This window comes from Mercenaria mercenaria, unplaced genomic scaffold (assembly GCF_021730395.1).
Source record: "Mercenaria mercenaria strain notata unplaced genomic scaffold, MADL_Memer_1 contig_2092, whole genome shotgun sequence".
Lineage (NCBI taxonomy): Eukaryota > Metazoa > Mollusca > Bivalvia > Venerida > Veneridae > Mercenaria > Mercenaria mercenaria.
In genome coordinates, this window is record NW_026460128.1 from 48,842 (window position 1) to 65,721 (window position 16,880).

The 16,880-nt window shown below is 34.6% G+C and overlaps 1 protein-coding gene across 1 annotated transcript in view; it reads right to left on the reverse strand.

Annotated features, from left to right (window-relative positions):
* Positions 1 to 12,875, reverse strand: part of LOC128552157 (uncharacterized) — a 49,167-nt gene extending 36,292 nt beyond the window's left edge. The window contains exon 1 of the mRNA XM_053533176.1: positions 12,537 to 12,875. Within this exon, the coding sequence (XP_053389151.1) occupies positions 12,537 to 12,581 (45 nt within the window). The 5' untranslated portion in view covers positions 12,582 to 12,875. The remainder of the gene's footprint in view (positions 1 to 12,536) is intronic.
* Positions 12,876 to 16,880: the final 4,005 nt, after the last annotated feature.

Consider the following 16,880-nt stretch of genomic DNA (forward strand, 5'->3'; position numbering starts at 1 on the left):
TTTGACCTACTGACCTACTTTTTGATGGCACGTAACCCACTTCCGAACTTGACCTAGCTATCATCAAGATGAACATTCTGACCAATTTTTATGGAGATCCATTCACAAGTATGGCCTCTAGAGAGGTCACAAGGTTTTTCTATTTTTAGATCTACTGACCTAGTTTTTGATCGCATATGACCCTGTTTTGAACTTGACCTAGATATCATCAAGATGAACATTCAGACCAGCTTTCATAAAGATCCCATGAAAAATATGGCCTTTAGCGAGGTCACAAGGTTTTTCTATTATTTGACCTACTGACCTAGTTTTTGATGGCACGTGACCCAGTTTCGAACTTGACCTAGAAATCATCAAGGTGAACGTTCTGACCAATTTTCATGAAGATCTTTGAAATATATGGCCTCTAGAGAGGTCACAAGGTTTTTCTATTTTTAGACCTACTGACCTTGTTTTTGATGGCACGTCACCCAGTTTCGAACTTGACCTAGATATCATCAAGGTAAACATTCTGATTAAATTTCATGAAGATCTTGTGAAATATATGGCCTCTAGAGAGGTCACAAGGTTTTTCTATTTTTAGACCTACTGACCTAGTTTTTGAAGGTACGTGACCCAGTTTCGAATTTGACCTAGATATCATCAAGATGAACATTCTGACCAACTTTCATAAAGATCCCACAAAAAAATGTGACCTCTAGAGTGGTCACAAGCAAAAGTTTACGGACGACGGACACCGCGGGATCACAAAATCAAAGACTGATTAACATGTCTAAAATTTGCAGATTCATTTTTAATGTTTTTGCCTTCTTTGTCTACTGAGGGAAAATGTTAACAATTTAATTTTCAGTCTAACAAACCACTTATCCAACTCCTAGCTTCTGAATGTGATGGTAAAAGATCTGAGGTTTGGTTTTCCTCCTCATTTGACTGTGGTACAGGTATTGTAAACAATTGAATAAAGTACATTTAAGGATATTACAAAACCACATAAAAAATTAGGATATAAGAGACTGAAGAGTAAACAAGAGCTGTCGGAGGATAGCAATGCTCGACTATTCAACAGCCTTGTCAACTGAATGAATAGAAAAGTTGAAAAAGCGGCATACTTTTGTAAAATTACAAAACAGAGTAATGGAACCTGTACAATGCATATCAGCTCATGACAATGGGCAAGTGTGTGAAGTTTCAATCTATTCCCATTAGTGGGTACTGAGATACCAGTAAGTTCACGTGATTTAAAAAGTGCATATATTTACAGGGAAGTAGATAGAAACAAGCATTTTGATGACAAGAGCATATCTTGTGCTGTATATCATCCTTGGAAATAATTTCTTAATATCAGAAAACAAGAGGGTCATGATGACCCTGGATCGCTCACCTGAGTAATATGAGCTACATGTTTCAAATGTCAAACTGATGATAAAATATTAAGAAAGTCAGTAGGTCACATTCATGGTCAATGAAGTTCAGTTTTACGATTTGTGTGCAAAACTGTGTATGTCATCAAAATTTCAAGGCTGTATCTTAAAACACAAGAAAGTAGGTCAGTAGGTCAAGGTCATACCAAATATCAAAAGCCTAGGTCGTATGGTTTCAGACAAGATGATTTTTAAAGCTTTTTCCTATATAAGTCTATATAAAACTTGGGACACCCAGGGCAGGGCCTCTTTTCACCCAAGGGGTACAATTTGAACAATTTTGGTTGAGGACCATAAGACAATGCTACAAACCAAATATCAAAGGTCTAAGTGTTGTGGTTTCAGACAAGAAGATTTTAAAACTTTTTTTTCTATATAAGTCTATGTAAAACTTGGGACCAACGGGACGGGGCCACAATCTTGGTAGATGACCACTAGATGATCCTACATACTAAATATCAAAGCCCTAGGCCATGTGGTTTTGTACAAGAAGATTTTCAAAGGTTTCCCTATACAAGTCTATGTAAACCATGTGACTCCCGAGACGGGGCCACATTTGACCCTAGGGGGATAATTTAAACAATCTTGGTAGAGGACCACTAGATGATGCTACATACCAAATATCAAAGCCCTAGGCCATGTGGTTTTGTATAAGAAGATTTTCAAAATTTTCCCTATATAAGTCTATATAAACCATGTGACCCCCAGGGCGGGGCCATATTTGACCCTAGGGGGATAACTAGAAATTGCTTTTGTAAAAAAGCACATGTCTCCCCCAATGCAGAGTCCTATAGGCAAGAAGTCAATAGGGGTCAGGAGCGAAAGTCAAAGGGCTGCAATAGGGATCATCTACTTGGCATGTCCAGTCATCCCGCTAAATTTCAACACTATTGGCCTAGTGGTTCTCAAGTCACTGTTTAGGCTCCTGTGACCTTGACCTTTGATCAAGTGACCTCAAAATAAATAGGGGTCATCTACTCTGCATGTCCAATCATCCTATTAAGTTTCAACATTCTAGGTCAAGTGGTTCTCAAGTTATTCTCCAGAAATGATTTTACATGACCAGGCCCCTGTGACATTGACCTTTAATAGACTGACCTCAAAATCAATAGGGATCATCTACTCTGCATGTTCAATCATCCTATGAAGTTTCAACATTCTGGGTCAAGTGGTTCTCAAGTTATTGATCGGAAATTGTTTTCCATGTTCAGGCTCCTGTGACCTTGACCTTTGATCAAGTGACCTCAAAATAAATACAGGTCATCTACTCTGCATGTCCAATCATCCTATTAAGTTTCAACATTCTAGGTCAAGTGGTTCTCAAGTTATTCTCCAGAAATGATTTTCATTGTTCAGGCCCCTGTGACCTTGACCTTTAATAGACTGACCCCAAAATCAACAGGGATCATCTACTCTGCATGTTCAATCATCCTATGAAGTTTCAACATTCTGAGTCAAGTGGTTCTCAAGTTATTGATCGGAAATTGTTTTCCATGTTATCATTGCACTTGAGGACAAGAAGGTCCTCAGAAAAAATATCTAAATCCAAAGGACAGGAACAACAAAGGGAAGAATTTAAACAAAACGAAAAAAAATATTCTTACAAGGTATAGATGTGTCAAAATACACCTAAAAATTGGAGGTACCATCCATGTTGTACCACTGAAAAGTGGTCTCGGTTTTTCCCTACGGCCAATAATAAAAAAGTTACTAAAAATAAGCTATTTATAGTAACGAAAAAGGGAAGTAATTAAAAAAAATATATATTGTAAGTGAACAAAAGAAAGATCTGCCAAATAAATCTGTTGACATAAATGAAATTTCAGATCAGTATCTTCATTAGTTACAGAGATATACCCATTTTAATTTGAAATAAAGGGAGGTAATTTGACATAAAACAGTCCATAGTTATCTACTCTGTCTCACTCCAACTAATAACAATAATGAAATTTCAAATACGTCCTATAAGTACTTACTGATATAAATCCATTTTGATTACAATCAGGGGATGTAATCAGATATAAAATAACTCTGGAACCTACGATTGGATCTGATTTGTCATGGAATCCAAGATTTATTGTTGTTGAAGACATTTTGGAAGTTTGTATCAAATAAAACCATAAATGAAGTCTCTATATGGCTGCAAAAGCCAAAACAGCCAATTTTGGACCTTTAAGGGGCCATAACTCCGGAACCCATGACGGAATCTGGCCAGTTCAAGAAAGTAAGCAAGATCTTGTGGTGATACAAGATGTTTGCAAGTTTGGTTAAAATCAAATCATAAATGAAGCTGCTATTGTGCAGACAAGGTCAAAATAGCTAATTCTGGCCCTTCAGGGGCCATAACTCTGGAACCAAATATGGGATCTGGCCGGTTCAAAAAAGGAACCGAGATCTTATGGTGACACAAGTTTTGTGCAAGTTTGATTAAATTCAAATCATAAATGAAGCTGCTATTGTGCAGACAAGGTCAAAATAGCTAATTCTGGCCCTTTCAGGGGCCGTAACTCTGGAACCCATAAAGGAATCTTGCCAGTTCAAGAAAGGAATCAAGATCTTATGGTGATACAAGTTGTGTGCAAATTTGGTTAAAATCAAAACATAAATGAAGCTGCTATTGTGCAGACAAGGTCAAAATAGCTAATTTTGGTCCTTTCAGGGGCCATAACTCTGGAACCCATAATGGCATCTGACTGGTTCAAGAAAGGAACCAAGATCTTATGGTGACACAAGTTTTGTGTAAGTTTGATTAAATTTAAATCATAAATGAAGCTGCTATTGTGCAGACAAGGTCAAATAGCTAATTTTGGCCCTTTCAGGGGCCATAACTCTGGAACCCATAATGGGATCTGGCCAGTTCAAGAAAGGAACCAAGATCTCATGGTGAAACAAGTTGTGTGCAAGTTTGGTTAAAATAAAATCATAAATGAAACCACTATCGTGCAGACACGAAATTGTTGACGCACGGACGGACTGACGACGGACGCCGGACGAAGGGTGATCACAAAAGCTCACCTTGTCACTATGTGACAGGTGAGCTAAAAATGCAATACATATTTATATCTTCTCTTACGAATAAAATCTTTCCTAAACTTACACTCCCGAAAGCTATTTTTCAATGCCTATATTTTTCCAAATCTTGATTATTGCTGCACTATATGGGGAAACTGCAGTGACGAGCTTCTAGAAACTGTTTTGAAATTCCAAAAACGTGCTGCAAGAATTATTCTTGACAAAAAATTTGATGCCCCATCTGCTGAATTATTTACAAAATTGAAATGGATGACTTTTTCTGACCGAATTAAATACAAAAAAGCAATCCTAGTATATAAATCGATTCATGATCAATGTCCTAATTACCTTACTTCAAAATTTACTCAAAAGCAAACATCCGATCGTGAACTTAGATCTAAAGAAATTGATGAATTAGTAGTACCTATGCCAAAAAAGGAATTTTTTCGCAAATCTTTGCACTACTCTGGAACAGTTATCTGGAATAATATACCTAAACACAAACGTTCTTCAGACACCCTGGAGAAATTTAAAAGATTGTACTTTCTGTGGCAATACTCTGACAGTACAATAAGTCATAATTGCAATTAAATGTCAGGAAATACTGTCTCTACCATCTCTATTCATTTTCATTGTTAATAGTTACTCCAATTATTAAATATAGTGTCCTGTATTGTATATAATCTTTCATTCTCATATTATTTTTCTGATAACATATACACACTGGTTATTCGGATACCTACTCGAGTGAGCGATACCGCCCTCGTGTGATTTATATACATGTAGGTTGTATAGGGTATATAAAAACAATACCAACGTATGACACATATTTAAGCATTTTGAACATTTTAAAGACATAATAGTCCGAGGAAATGCATTAATTCGCACTGGTGAAAATATCAGTCCTCAATAATATTGATATGACTTCAAAATTTGAAGAAATGTAACGAAATTCATGTAATTTGACGTTTTGAGACGTATTTTTCTTTGTTCGAAGTTGAGATAACTGAATTTGGCACTCTTCTTGGTAAAACTATGCATACTCAACTACAAAACGAATGGATCGTGTACCTGCACGTTATTTTTGTTGATAAAATTTCAATTATATGCATCCTGTCGCTGTTTTTGATGGTAACTCTGACGATGGATGAAAATAAACAATGATACCTACCCGTTTGCACATGGGTACCGTCCTCGTTATGTCAATGAACATTTATAAAACTCCCCGCAGCGATTACTTCCGCAATACGGTACACGTAAATGAACGCAATTAAAGGTAATCGCTTTGAGGATCTGGAAATAAGAACTGGAAATGTGAAACCCGACCTTTAGTAGATCTATCTGATTAGAATGTTAACTTTAAAAATGTAAAGAAGTGAGTTAGCGTATTTCACAATATCAAATTTCCCCTCCACACCCACCCTTTTTCTACACATTCATCATCTTCCCTACTTGGATTTTTTCTTTTTCTCCTTCAGTCTCTTTTATGAAAGCGACCAAACTTTTTCGTTGCCCCGGCAAAAGTGTTTTTTTAAAGACTGCCCTTTTTTTTTCCCCCTAAAAGGGAAATGGGCCCCCTTCTCTGGGCATGTTTCGTATGGGGAGAGGCTGCGGTTCATAAATTTTCCTTTTTTCGTATCTTGTAATTATAGGTGCACCATAATTAAGTTGTGAAATTTTGGGGGACTTATTTACAAGTGCTACAATATACACTATTTTATAAGTGTCTTACAGGTGCCAATGAAAAAAAAAGAAGCGAAGGGGAATTTCTGGTTATCGACCAATCTCTTTTTAATGTTTGTTACACACTCCTCACGGGTTGAAAACTTTTAAATTTTCGTAAAGGGAAGGAAAATTCTGTGGATTAAAGATTAAAAGTTTTTTTTATAACTGGACCCATACGGGCTTCGTTTTTTAAAATAAAAAAAAATTTAACAAAACAAACATTTAAAAGGGGCCCACTTTAAAATAAAACATTTGTTTAACGGTCAAAATTTGATCTGATAAAAATATTTTGTAAGCTAAAAGTTTAAAAGGACGGTTTAATTTGAATTAACCAGGTTTGAAAAGTTTTTTAAACTGGCCAGTAGAAAATGAAAGTGAAAAAAAACCTATTCCCCCAAAAAATTTAAAGTTTTTCTGTACAAAAAAATTGCTAACTTAAAAAAAAGAGTACTATTTTTACTTTAAAATAAACTTTAAAATTGACATTGCTTTTGGGAACCTTTTAAAAGTCATTTGGAAATATATTTTACCCCTGTCAAAATTTTAAAGGACGGACATTCTATAGTGGACTGAAATTCATCCCCAAAAAGATGTTTTATCACACAGTAAAAAGTCCTGTTATTGAGCTCAATTTTAAAAAAATATCCTCTTTAAAACTTGAAACAAATTTTTCCTACATGGGAAAATGACACATGGTATTGCGAGATTTGTTGGTAAAATTTTTAAAAAAATTTTTCCAAATAAAAGGGGGTTGTAAAAAATATTCTGTAACAAAACTTTTTCGGGAAAATTTGAAAAGGGTTTTTTTTTCATTCCAGATTGAATAAAGGGCCCTTCCCCCCTTGTTGAAACAATATTGGAAATAAACTGGTAAAAATATGATTGTTTAAACCCAGTTTTCCCGGGAAAAACCCAATTTCCCTCAAAAATTTCTTTTACACTAAAAACCCAGGAAAAATTAATTTACTTTTTTCTGTTGGAGTACCCCCCCCCCCCCCCATAACCTGAAAAGTAAAATTTTTATTTTTTTTTTTTGTTTACATAAAAAATTTGTACCCCAGTAGTTCAAAAATTCTTTTTTTAAATTAAAAACATCTTTTGGGTTAATACCCCAAGCTCGCAAAAAAAATAAAATTGGGTGCCGACTTTTTTTAACCCTTTCAGAAACCTTTAAAAAAAATTTTAAAGCTAAAACATTTTTTAACAATGCTAACATAAACCAAAAACCCCATTCCCTTCTTGACCCATATTGGTTGAACCACAGATCAAATAAACGAAAATTGTAAATAAATACTTAGCTGCAATTCCCTTTACTTTTTTTTCAACAGAGCTTTCATATTTTTTTTAGCTTGGTCAACCAAATACATTTTGGGTTTTATCGAAGTAACCATTGTTTTTAAAAATTAAAATTTCCCTGGGAAATGAAGTCATCTACTACTTCAGTGCCGCTTTTTTTTAATAAAGGTAGACTTTTTTTCCCATTTTTCCCACGTGAAAAAAAAACCAACTTAGTTTTATTAAAAATTTTAAACCCCCCCTTAAAATTTTCCCAAAATAAAACCCAATATTCTGACAAAAACTTTTAAATGCGTTTTTAAATAATTTTCAGTTTTCTGCAAATAACACTTTTATCGTCTTTTTTAAAAAAGAAACCCAAAAAATAACTTGAAACTTTTTTGGGAAATTCTCATTTGAGGCCCTTTACATTTTTTGAAAATTCCACTAGTCCTGAAAAAAAATAGGCATACGTAGACTAAATCATTCAAGAAACAGAAAATTTTTTTTGGTGAAAAATTTTTCACCTTGTCGACACCAGTTGGCTTTTTAAGGGAAAAAATTTTGTTAGACCTTGGCTACTCTTTACACAAGATTTGGTTTTTCCCTTTAAGATATTTAGCCTCAAAGACTTTGTTTTTTCAATGTTATGCTGCGCAATTCTTTCCCAAAAAACACAACAAACCCGACAGAATCAAAGCTTTCTTGTAATCTAAAAAGGGAAATCAAAGGCAAAAATATAAGAGCAGTTTGGTTTTCTTTAAAATTTTTAAAATTTTACCCCCCTTTTGTTTCAAAATCACCTTTTCCCAATTACAAAATTTTAGCAACAGACGTTAAGCAGTTAAGTGTTATTTTGTTAAATTTTTAAGTATCGGGGACGGCTGTAAACTTGAAATGATGTACAAAAAGTTCCCCAGAGCAAGCTTGGGGTTTGGCCCCAGTTCACCAACATTTCTCGTCGTTTTCTTTTTTTTTTTTTTTTCCCCATCCTTTTCGTCTGATTTTAAAACATTTTGATGATAAGAAAAATTTCTCGATGCTTAAATTTTTCGAAAAACCTGAAAACCCTACTAAATTCATTTTCCCTTTTTAAATGTCTTAACAAAGCGGGGAGCTCCCTTTTTCCAAATACGCAGCTGCGTAGTGAAAATCTGGCAACCATACACAATTAATTGGTTAGTTTTCATGCAACGGAGATGGTTTCTTTCCACTATCTTTGGGCTTATTTCCCAATTTTCTTGCCTCCTAGGGGGAAAGTATAATTTACCCGGCAGGGCCCCGGGGAAGTTTTTCCTGTTTTTCCCCTGGGAAAAAAACCTTGTCTAAAATAGCGTGCACTAAGGTGACGTCACTTAGTACTGGTCCCATTGTGACTTTCATAAATTTTATAAAAAATTGTCGGAAATAAACCCAAAACCCATTTGTCTCCACACCCTTTTTGAACATGATAGGCAAGAAAAAAAGATCTAAAATGGGCCCGCCCGTGGTTTAAAACAGTGTTTTTCCCCACCCTCGGGGGCAGCATGGAAAAAAAACCTCGCTAACGCTCGGTTTTCCATTCCCCACTGTCCCCCGGGTAGGGGAAAAAACCCTCTTAACAGGGAGGCTGTAAGCCCTTTTAATGGGTTTTAAGTACCCGTAAACTGGTTTTAGCGAAATCTCCGGGGAAAACAAGTGCGTTTTTTGTTATAACTGAGTTTGTAATTAAAAAAAAAAAGCGAACCTGTTTCTTTAGACATTATTTGTTTAGGAAAATGATTTATTGATGAGTTGATTTAATTAAACGTGCATTGGGAAAATTTACCAATTGGGCTTTTTAGGGTTTTAAAACAATTTAGGCAGGGGTTTTTCAATTTATCTCATAATCCTTTCTATCTGAAATTTTTTTTTTGTAATTTAAACCGACCATGGGAAATTTTTAAATCATCGCTGTCTAGGAGGAAATTTTTTATAACAAAAAATTTAATACTGTGTTTAAAAATTTAAAAAAATGTTGGTTGAGAATTTGGAAAAAAAAAAACATTTTTTGGCTAAAAACTTTTGAAAGGGCCTTTTTTTTGTAACACTGCAAAGGGGTAATTTTTCTCGGATAATATTTAATTTATCTTGAGCTGAAGGGCAAATATTGTTAAAGGTAAAATGAATAAAAAAAAAATAAGATATTATAAGCTTTTTACGTCGCCTTTTTATATTTTTGATATATGTTATAGTTGTAATTAAGTTTTATGAAATTATCAACTATCCCTCCCACCCGAAAAAAAATTTTAAAAGAAATCCATTCATTACACCCGTTTTTAAACTTCGCCTATTGAAAACCCGGGACAAGTCATACGATAATACAGGATTTGACAACCCAAAATTTACAGTGAGATTAAAAATTTCTCTTTCTATATAAGTGGGGAAATTTTATTTTCAATGCGATTTTCGTAACTAAATTATATGTATAATATTTCGAAAAAACCCTTAAACAAAATTTTTTTAAAAAAAAATCAAAAAAGATTTTAGGTTTTACTTGGGGTTTTGGTGTCGTTAGATAATAAAAATATCAAAAATCCCGCCGTTTAAAAAATTGTTTTTTGATTCAATAATTTTTTGGGACGAAATTGCCCAATTTCTAATTTTTAAAGGCCCGAAAATTTTTATAGTTTCGCACTTCCCCCGTTGTGATTCGCGTTCGTCTTTTTACCCCTTTCTGGCATGGGAAAGGGGTTTCCCGGGGGCGCGAGATCAAAAAAGACAAAACACGAAATGGAGTTTTTTTGTGGGTTTTTTTTTTTTGTTTTTTTTTGCTTCCCCCACCGTGATGTTTTGCTTCACCATTTGTGATTTTGAAATTCACGCTTCACAATACGGGAAAATGTTCACAGCGCGAAAATTAAAAGATGGCTTCACCACCCCTGCTCGTGCTTTACAGCTCGCCAAAACAAAGGGACGCATGAAGCGCTAAGCGCAAGGGTCACGGGGGCAATAAAAGGAGTAAAAAAAACATTTTACAGAATACTGTTTTTGTGAAAAAAAGGTTTAAAAATAAATTTTTAAAGAAAATTGGCATAAAGCAGACGTGATGACATTCGCCGAAATATTTTCCATATGCAAGGTCAGTTTCCCTTTTTTGGGTTTTTTTAACAATTAAATTTTGGGAAAAATTTGCATGGTTTTTTTTGGGCAGTATTTAGTTTGGAGTTATGGCAAAAAATTTCCCTTTTAACAAAATCTCGAATATATACTTATAAACATTTTGGTTTTTCCCAAAATTTATCATGTTTTGGGAAAATGTGTTACCACCAACCCTTGTTTTGAATATGCACACTTTTAAATGGATCAATGAACCCAAATTGACGTGCAATATTCACGCTTTTCCCAGTAAAATAAAACATTTTATATAAAAGATTTAGAACGAATAAGGTTTTCATGCAAGTTTAGCTTCAAATACACAACCCAAAAGCCCCCAAACTGTGGTTCTCAGATGAAAAAAAAAATCTTGGGGGTGGGGTACCAAACCCTAGCATTACCTTGCCCTATTAGAAGAATTTCCCCCGGCTACGCGCCTTTTTAATAGAACATCCCCTTTTTCCCAAAACCAAATTTTTTATGAAAGTTCTATCATAAAATTAAAGTACCGATGAAAATAAAGGGGGGAGTGTAATACTTCCTAGTAAATGCCAGTCAGTTGTGGTTTTGTTCCTAAAATATGTCATGTCCACACAATAAAACCCCACTTTCGGTTTGATCCGCAAAATTTTCAGTGTGGAGTTTTAGGCCTTTAAAAATAAACCCCTTCAAATTTTATGCAAACATGATGTATTCTTGCAGTAAAATGTGTGTTAAACTTGTGCCCTTTCGAATTTTTTGAAAAAAAAAAATGGCGAAATAAAGGGGTCTGTTTACTACCGGCCCTTTTAAACGGGGCTACTTTTCGACCGAATTACCCGGCTTTATTCCTCAAAACGAAGCTTTGAAAATGGGTCGGGTCGCAAAAAAACATTTTCCCAAAAAAACATAGGAATTTTTGAACAAATTTAATTTTGGTTTTGGGTTTTGAACCTTTTATACCCGTAAAAATTAAATAACAAGACAAAATGTACGGAAGCAATATTTCAGTTGAAAAAATACATAAGAATGTGTCTATGTAGTGGATCTCGATACTAATTGATAAACGAATTTGAAGGGGATGTAGAAGTTTTTCTCCGGATAAGGGGTGTTCCAGTAGCTGGAGGGGATAAAAAAAACCAAAATTTTTTTATTTATCTTGGTGGTCATTTTATGGATCGCTAAATTAGAAAATGGGTCTGCCTCAATGTAATGCCCCCATTTTTAATAACGAGGACGGTATCCGCTCGATTGGAAAAGAAAAAACGAGGATGGTCCCCTGGGAAATGTCGAGGTATCTTTTTTTCTACACCCCTGTCTTCGAAAAAAATCGGTCTTTAAATTTTTTGTGATTTTAGTTTTTGTGAAATGAATGTAACGGCCCAACCCATAGAATGACTGCTTTTCATTTTCCTAAAAAAAAATATCCTCATAAATCCAAAATATTACCATCAAACGTGAAAAAATACCATCGCCTTTAAAAATTTCTTCATTTTCGCAGCCCCCAAAAACCCTATTTTTTTCTTAGGTTTTTAGATTTTTATTAGAAAGATATTTGACATTGATATTGTTAAGGTATGATCTTACACATTCAGTACTAAAACTTTTCAAATCTTCAGTTAAATACGGTATAATAACCTGCTAAAGGTGTGAATTTCCTGTTCATCAACATGTACATAAATCACACGAGGGCGGTATCGCTCACACGAGTAGGTACCCGAATAACCAGTTAACTTTGTGTGTTTTATTTTGTCATAATTTTATTCATGTTTGTATATAGCCGTGTATATGTGGACCATATTGTAAATTGGCTTAGCCAAATATGTTATCCACTATAAATAAAGTTGTTATTATTATTATTATTAGTCTCGCTTCCACTAAAAGCATGGACTGGAAAAATGCAAGTTTACAATTCTGTCTTTAACAGTATTTACATTTGCATTTCTTTTTTGTCACTATGAATCTTTTTTAAACTCATATATAGGAAAATGCATTAGAAAATTCACTTACCTGACTCCCAGATGTTTCTGAAGATTCCAAGGTCTGGTTTTCCATTTCACTTAATTGTACACTTGGTTATCTATGAAAACAAATAAAATACAGTTAAAAAGAATGACAGTTGATATATCTGCAATGAAAGTAATGTATATTTACAAACAGGAGCTGTCTCATGACAGAAAGCCTCACTTATTGAAAATATTATCACACATTTCTGCACAACACGAGCAGCTACACCAAACCTTTATAGAAAGACTCCCAACTGATGATGATCAATGACACCCTTTTAGTCAATAAAATATGTAGAAAATTCTCAAAAGTCACTTAAACTGTAAGTCACAATATATTGAAATTTTATAGAAAGCTGTTCTTTATATCATACACATTATTGACAGAAAACAGATTAACACCCCAAGTTCTCATATTGTAACCTTTGAGCAATACTTCTGCATTACTTGTGGTCTTTTACTGCAGTAAGACAAGAAGTTAAAAGAAGAGAAATAGGGGCGTTGAATTCTTCATGTGAGGAAGCCATCCAGCTGGCTTACGGAAGGTCGGGGTTTCCAAAGTGCCCCTTTCGTGAGAAAAATGCACGGGGGGATTTAAAATTTTTCTTAAAATTCTTTTTTTAAAGTGAGCAGAAAAATTAAATTCTTGCATTTTCTTTTCGAATTTTTCCCGCCGAGAAAACCATTTTACATGTGAAAAAATTTGATTTTACGGCGAAATTGTTAAAAAGCTTTACGTTTGAAAATTTTGACTTAATTTTACTTGTCTTTCCTGATTGCGAAAAAATTCTGACGATAATTTGTTGCTTTTGTAATATATCTAATGACAGTATAATCTTAAAACTTGCAAAAAACAGTCACTTTCAGTAAATCACAAGATCCCGCCTGTAAAAGGTTTTAAGGTTCTTTCTATCGGAAAAATAGGGGCTCTAAAAAATTTTAGTTTGGGGGGTTTTGTTTGGAAAAAAGTCTAAAAAGTTAACCAATAGATTGTTTTGGAACGAAGTTTTCGATAGATAATCAAACAGATACGACTTTTTCAAGTGTACGCCAATTGATAACAAAATTGGTCATTTTTTTTAAAAATAAAGGGGTTGCTTAAAAATCATGCGGAGTCCTTTAAAATGTTTTAATGACAGACAAGCGTATTAGTTCCTGCCCCCTTTTTAAAATTACCAAACCTTTTTCAAAAAGGGGCAATTTACGATTGAAAAATATTTAAAAATGCTTCAGCGATTGTTTTCATGTGTTTTTTTGCTGACGGACACTTTTTTTTTTACTAAAATACTAAATTGCACGGTGAAAAAAACGTGCTGTTTCCCCCAAATAAAAAAAAGGATAGTTTTTCACGCCGTTTCCCTAAAGGGAAGTTCTTTATCCGATTTCTTCTCGGCAGATTTTATAGACCCAAATAACACTTTTAATAATACAGTAAAAAAGTTTTCGAAGAAAATAAATTTTTTTTTTTCAAATTTTCCCAAAACCTGAAATGAAATCAGAATACCGATTCATTGAATATCCAACATTTTTAAAAACGCACTTAATATGTAAAAGCGTTAGTTCCAAATTTTAAAAAATTCTTAATCCTTTATTTTTTTTTAAAAAAAATTTGACTCCCTCGGGGCGGATACAGTTTTAGGAAAGGGGGGGCGTAAAATATTTGAAGACTAGAGCAAATGGGGGGGCCGGGGCTTGATTCCCGGAAAAAACTTGAAAAATAATGGATCCTTTGGTGCATTTGGGCGTTCTGGGGGCTTTTTTGTTTTGAAAAAGGAAGGTTTGTGACAAATCCACAAATAACATGCTAATTTAGTCAGTCTTTGATGTCAGATTTATTTTGCGCGAGTATTCGGAATTCTTACCCTTTCTTTTTTTGAGGATTTTCATGGGGGGGGGTTTTCTAGGCTAAAATAAAAAGGTTTTTTCGCAGTCATGAAAAAACTGTCAGTTTTTAAATGTCCCAGCATAGCGAGCGAGAAAAATGCATTTTTTCCATCAATAAAAAACAAAACAAAAAAAAAAAAACAAAAAAAAAAAAAAAAAGAAGAAAAAATTCCTGTCAAAAGAGAAAAAAAAGCATATTTTTTATTTTTAAACCAGAAAAGAAAAATTTAAATTTTCCCGAGCGAGAAAGCGGAAAAAATGCTATTTTTCAGCCGGAACAAAAATAATATTAGGCAAACGTGCGGCGAGAAAAAATGCTATTTCATATTCTTCGTCAGTAAAAGAAATTAGTCCCCAAGGTAGCGGCGAGAAAAAGTATTTTTTGCAATTTTTTTCCCAGAAAAAGACAAATTAAAATGTCGGCGATTTAGGGGCGGGAGCGTCCGGTCCCCCCCCCCCCCCCCCCTTCGCCCTCCGCTATGAATCCCTTAGGCAATACTTCAGTTTGTACGCAAAAATGATACTGTAAAAAATTAAAACCTTTAAAACTTTGTTCAAACTTGATGGGAGTTTTATTGTAAAAAAAACCCCCTCGTTTTGGGTTTAAGTATCCCGCTTTTTAAAAACCCCGCAAAAAGAACTTTTATAATCTCTCCCGAGTCGTTGTAAGCTTAATTTTGTAAAAACTTGGTAGACCTTTTCCGACAAACCTTAAAGGCCTTTTTTAATTTAAAGGGGCGGTCGGGTCGTGGGGATCCAGCCCGACTTTTTTAAACCTTTTTCTACCTGAAAAATTGCAAGTCAGAAAACCGGTGATGCCAATTAACTTAATTAGCACAATTTAAGTTGGTTTTAAGTGGGTAGTTTTCTTCTGACAATTTTGTCAGGGCTTCCAGGTAGCCCGGGATCAGAAATCCCTTTATTTGATGCAGCGAGCCAACAGTTTAAAAAGAATGGTCACCAGCGGACACAAGCCCCCGCGTGGAGGGTCGGGGTGTTCTCCCGTGAAAAAAAGTTTAAAATTTAAAAGTTATGTAATGTTGGCATTGTGATTTTTGGTTAAATTTTTGAAAAAATTGTTTAGTATAAGATTTCTGTGAGCGTGCTATTTACGAAAAAAAAAGGGGATAAAAGTGCGAAAAGAAAAGTAACAGTGAGGATGTTTTTTTTTGCAGTATAACAAATCTGCATGTTCCACAATAAAAGTGATGATATGGAAAGCACATAATGCATAGATTTGTGCTAAAAAGGGAAAGCAAACTTTCCCTTTGGATAGTTGCAATTTTCCCTTCACGGGGGTTTGCAAAGCGAACTGAATGATGTGAAAAAAAATGTTTCTTCAAAAATTTTATAAAAAACGCAGGTCAAAAAGTTTTTAAAGGGAAAAATAAAAAGAAGTTAAAAAACGAACAAAGAAACAAATGCGCATGTCTAATAATGTTTTTGGCTTAACAAGTTTTTTTTAAAAATGAAGAAAAGGGAAAACTAAAATGTATTTTGTCATTGTGTTTAAAGGGGCCCACAATCAGAAAAAAAATCGATCAAAAAAAGTAGGGAAGACTATTCATTTCAGTAGGATGGATCTGTTCGCTTAAGTTCAGGGTTTCACGTGTGATGAATTTTCAAGATCAAATAGGGAAACACTCCAGAAAAAACAACAACAACAATTTGTAACGAGAAGAAAGTCCTCCCAAGGACATTTTCATCAAACGATCCCAATACGCTTTTGGAAGAAAAAAAATAAAACTAGAGATGTTTTTGGGGGAAAAGCGCATGTCCCCACAATCCCCCTATGAAAATGTTAGTTCTTAGATGTTTTAGGGGGTGGCCCAAATTTAGATGGTTGGATGAGTGGACCCAATCGTTTTTAAAGGGGCCCTAAAAAAAAAAGTTGGGCGGATTTGGCTATTTACAAACCCCGGGTAAGGTCTTAGGGCCCCAAACACATTTTTTTCAGGTTGTGAAGTCGGATGGAAATTTTGATTGAGAGCGGAAAGGTAAACAGAGGGTTTTTTTTGGTAATTAAAGGGCCAAACTCAAAAAATCCCTGGACCGTTTGGGTAGATCGTTTGGCGAGGCCATGGTCAAAACCCCCTTTTTTTTTAAGTTGGTGAAGAGGAGGGAAAAATGTTCGACTTAGAGGCGGAAAAGAGAAAAAGGCCAAATTTTTTCGATAATTCAAGGGCCTTTTTTAACTCCAAAATGCCAGGGACGGATTTGGTAGTTATGAAACTTGCCGGGAGGTATTAGTCAAACAATTTTTTTTAATTTTGGGAAGATGGATGAAAAATTTTGACAAAGAGTGGGGCAGAGTAAAAAAGGCCCAATTTTTCGAATTAAAGGGGGCCTTTAATCAAAAAATGTGGAGTTTGGTACTATCGCCCTGGCGAGGTTCATGGTCAAACAATTTGGTTAAGTTGGTAAAGTTTGGAGAAAAATTTTTCGAATTAGGGGGCAAGGTAAA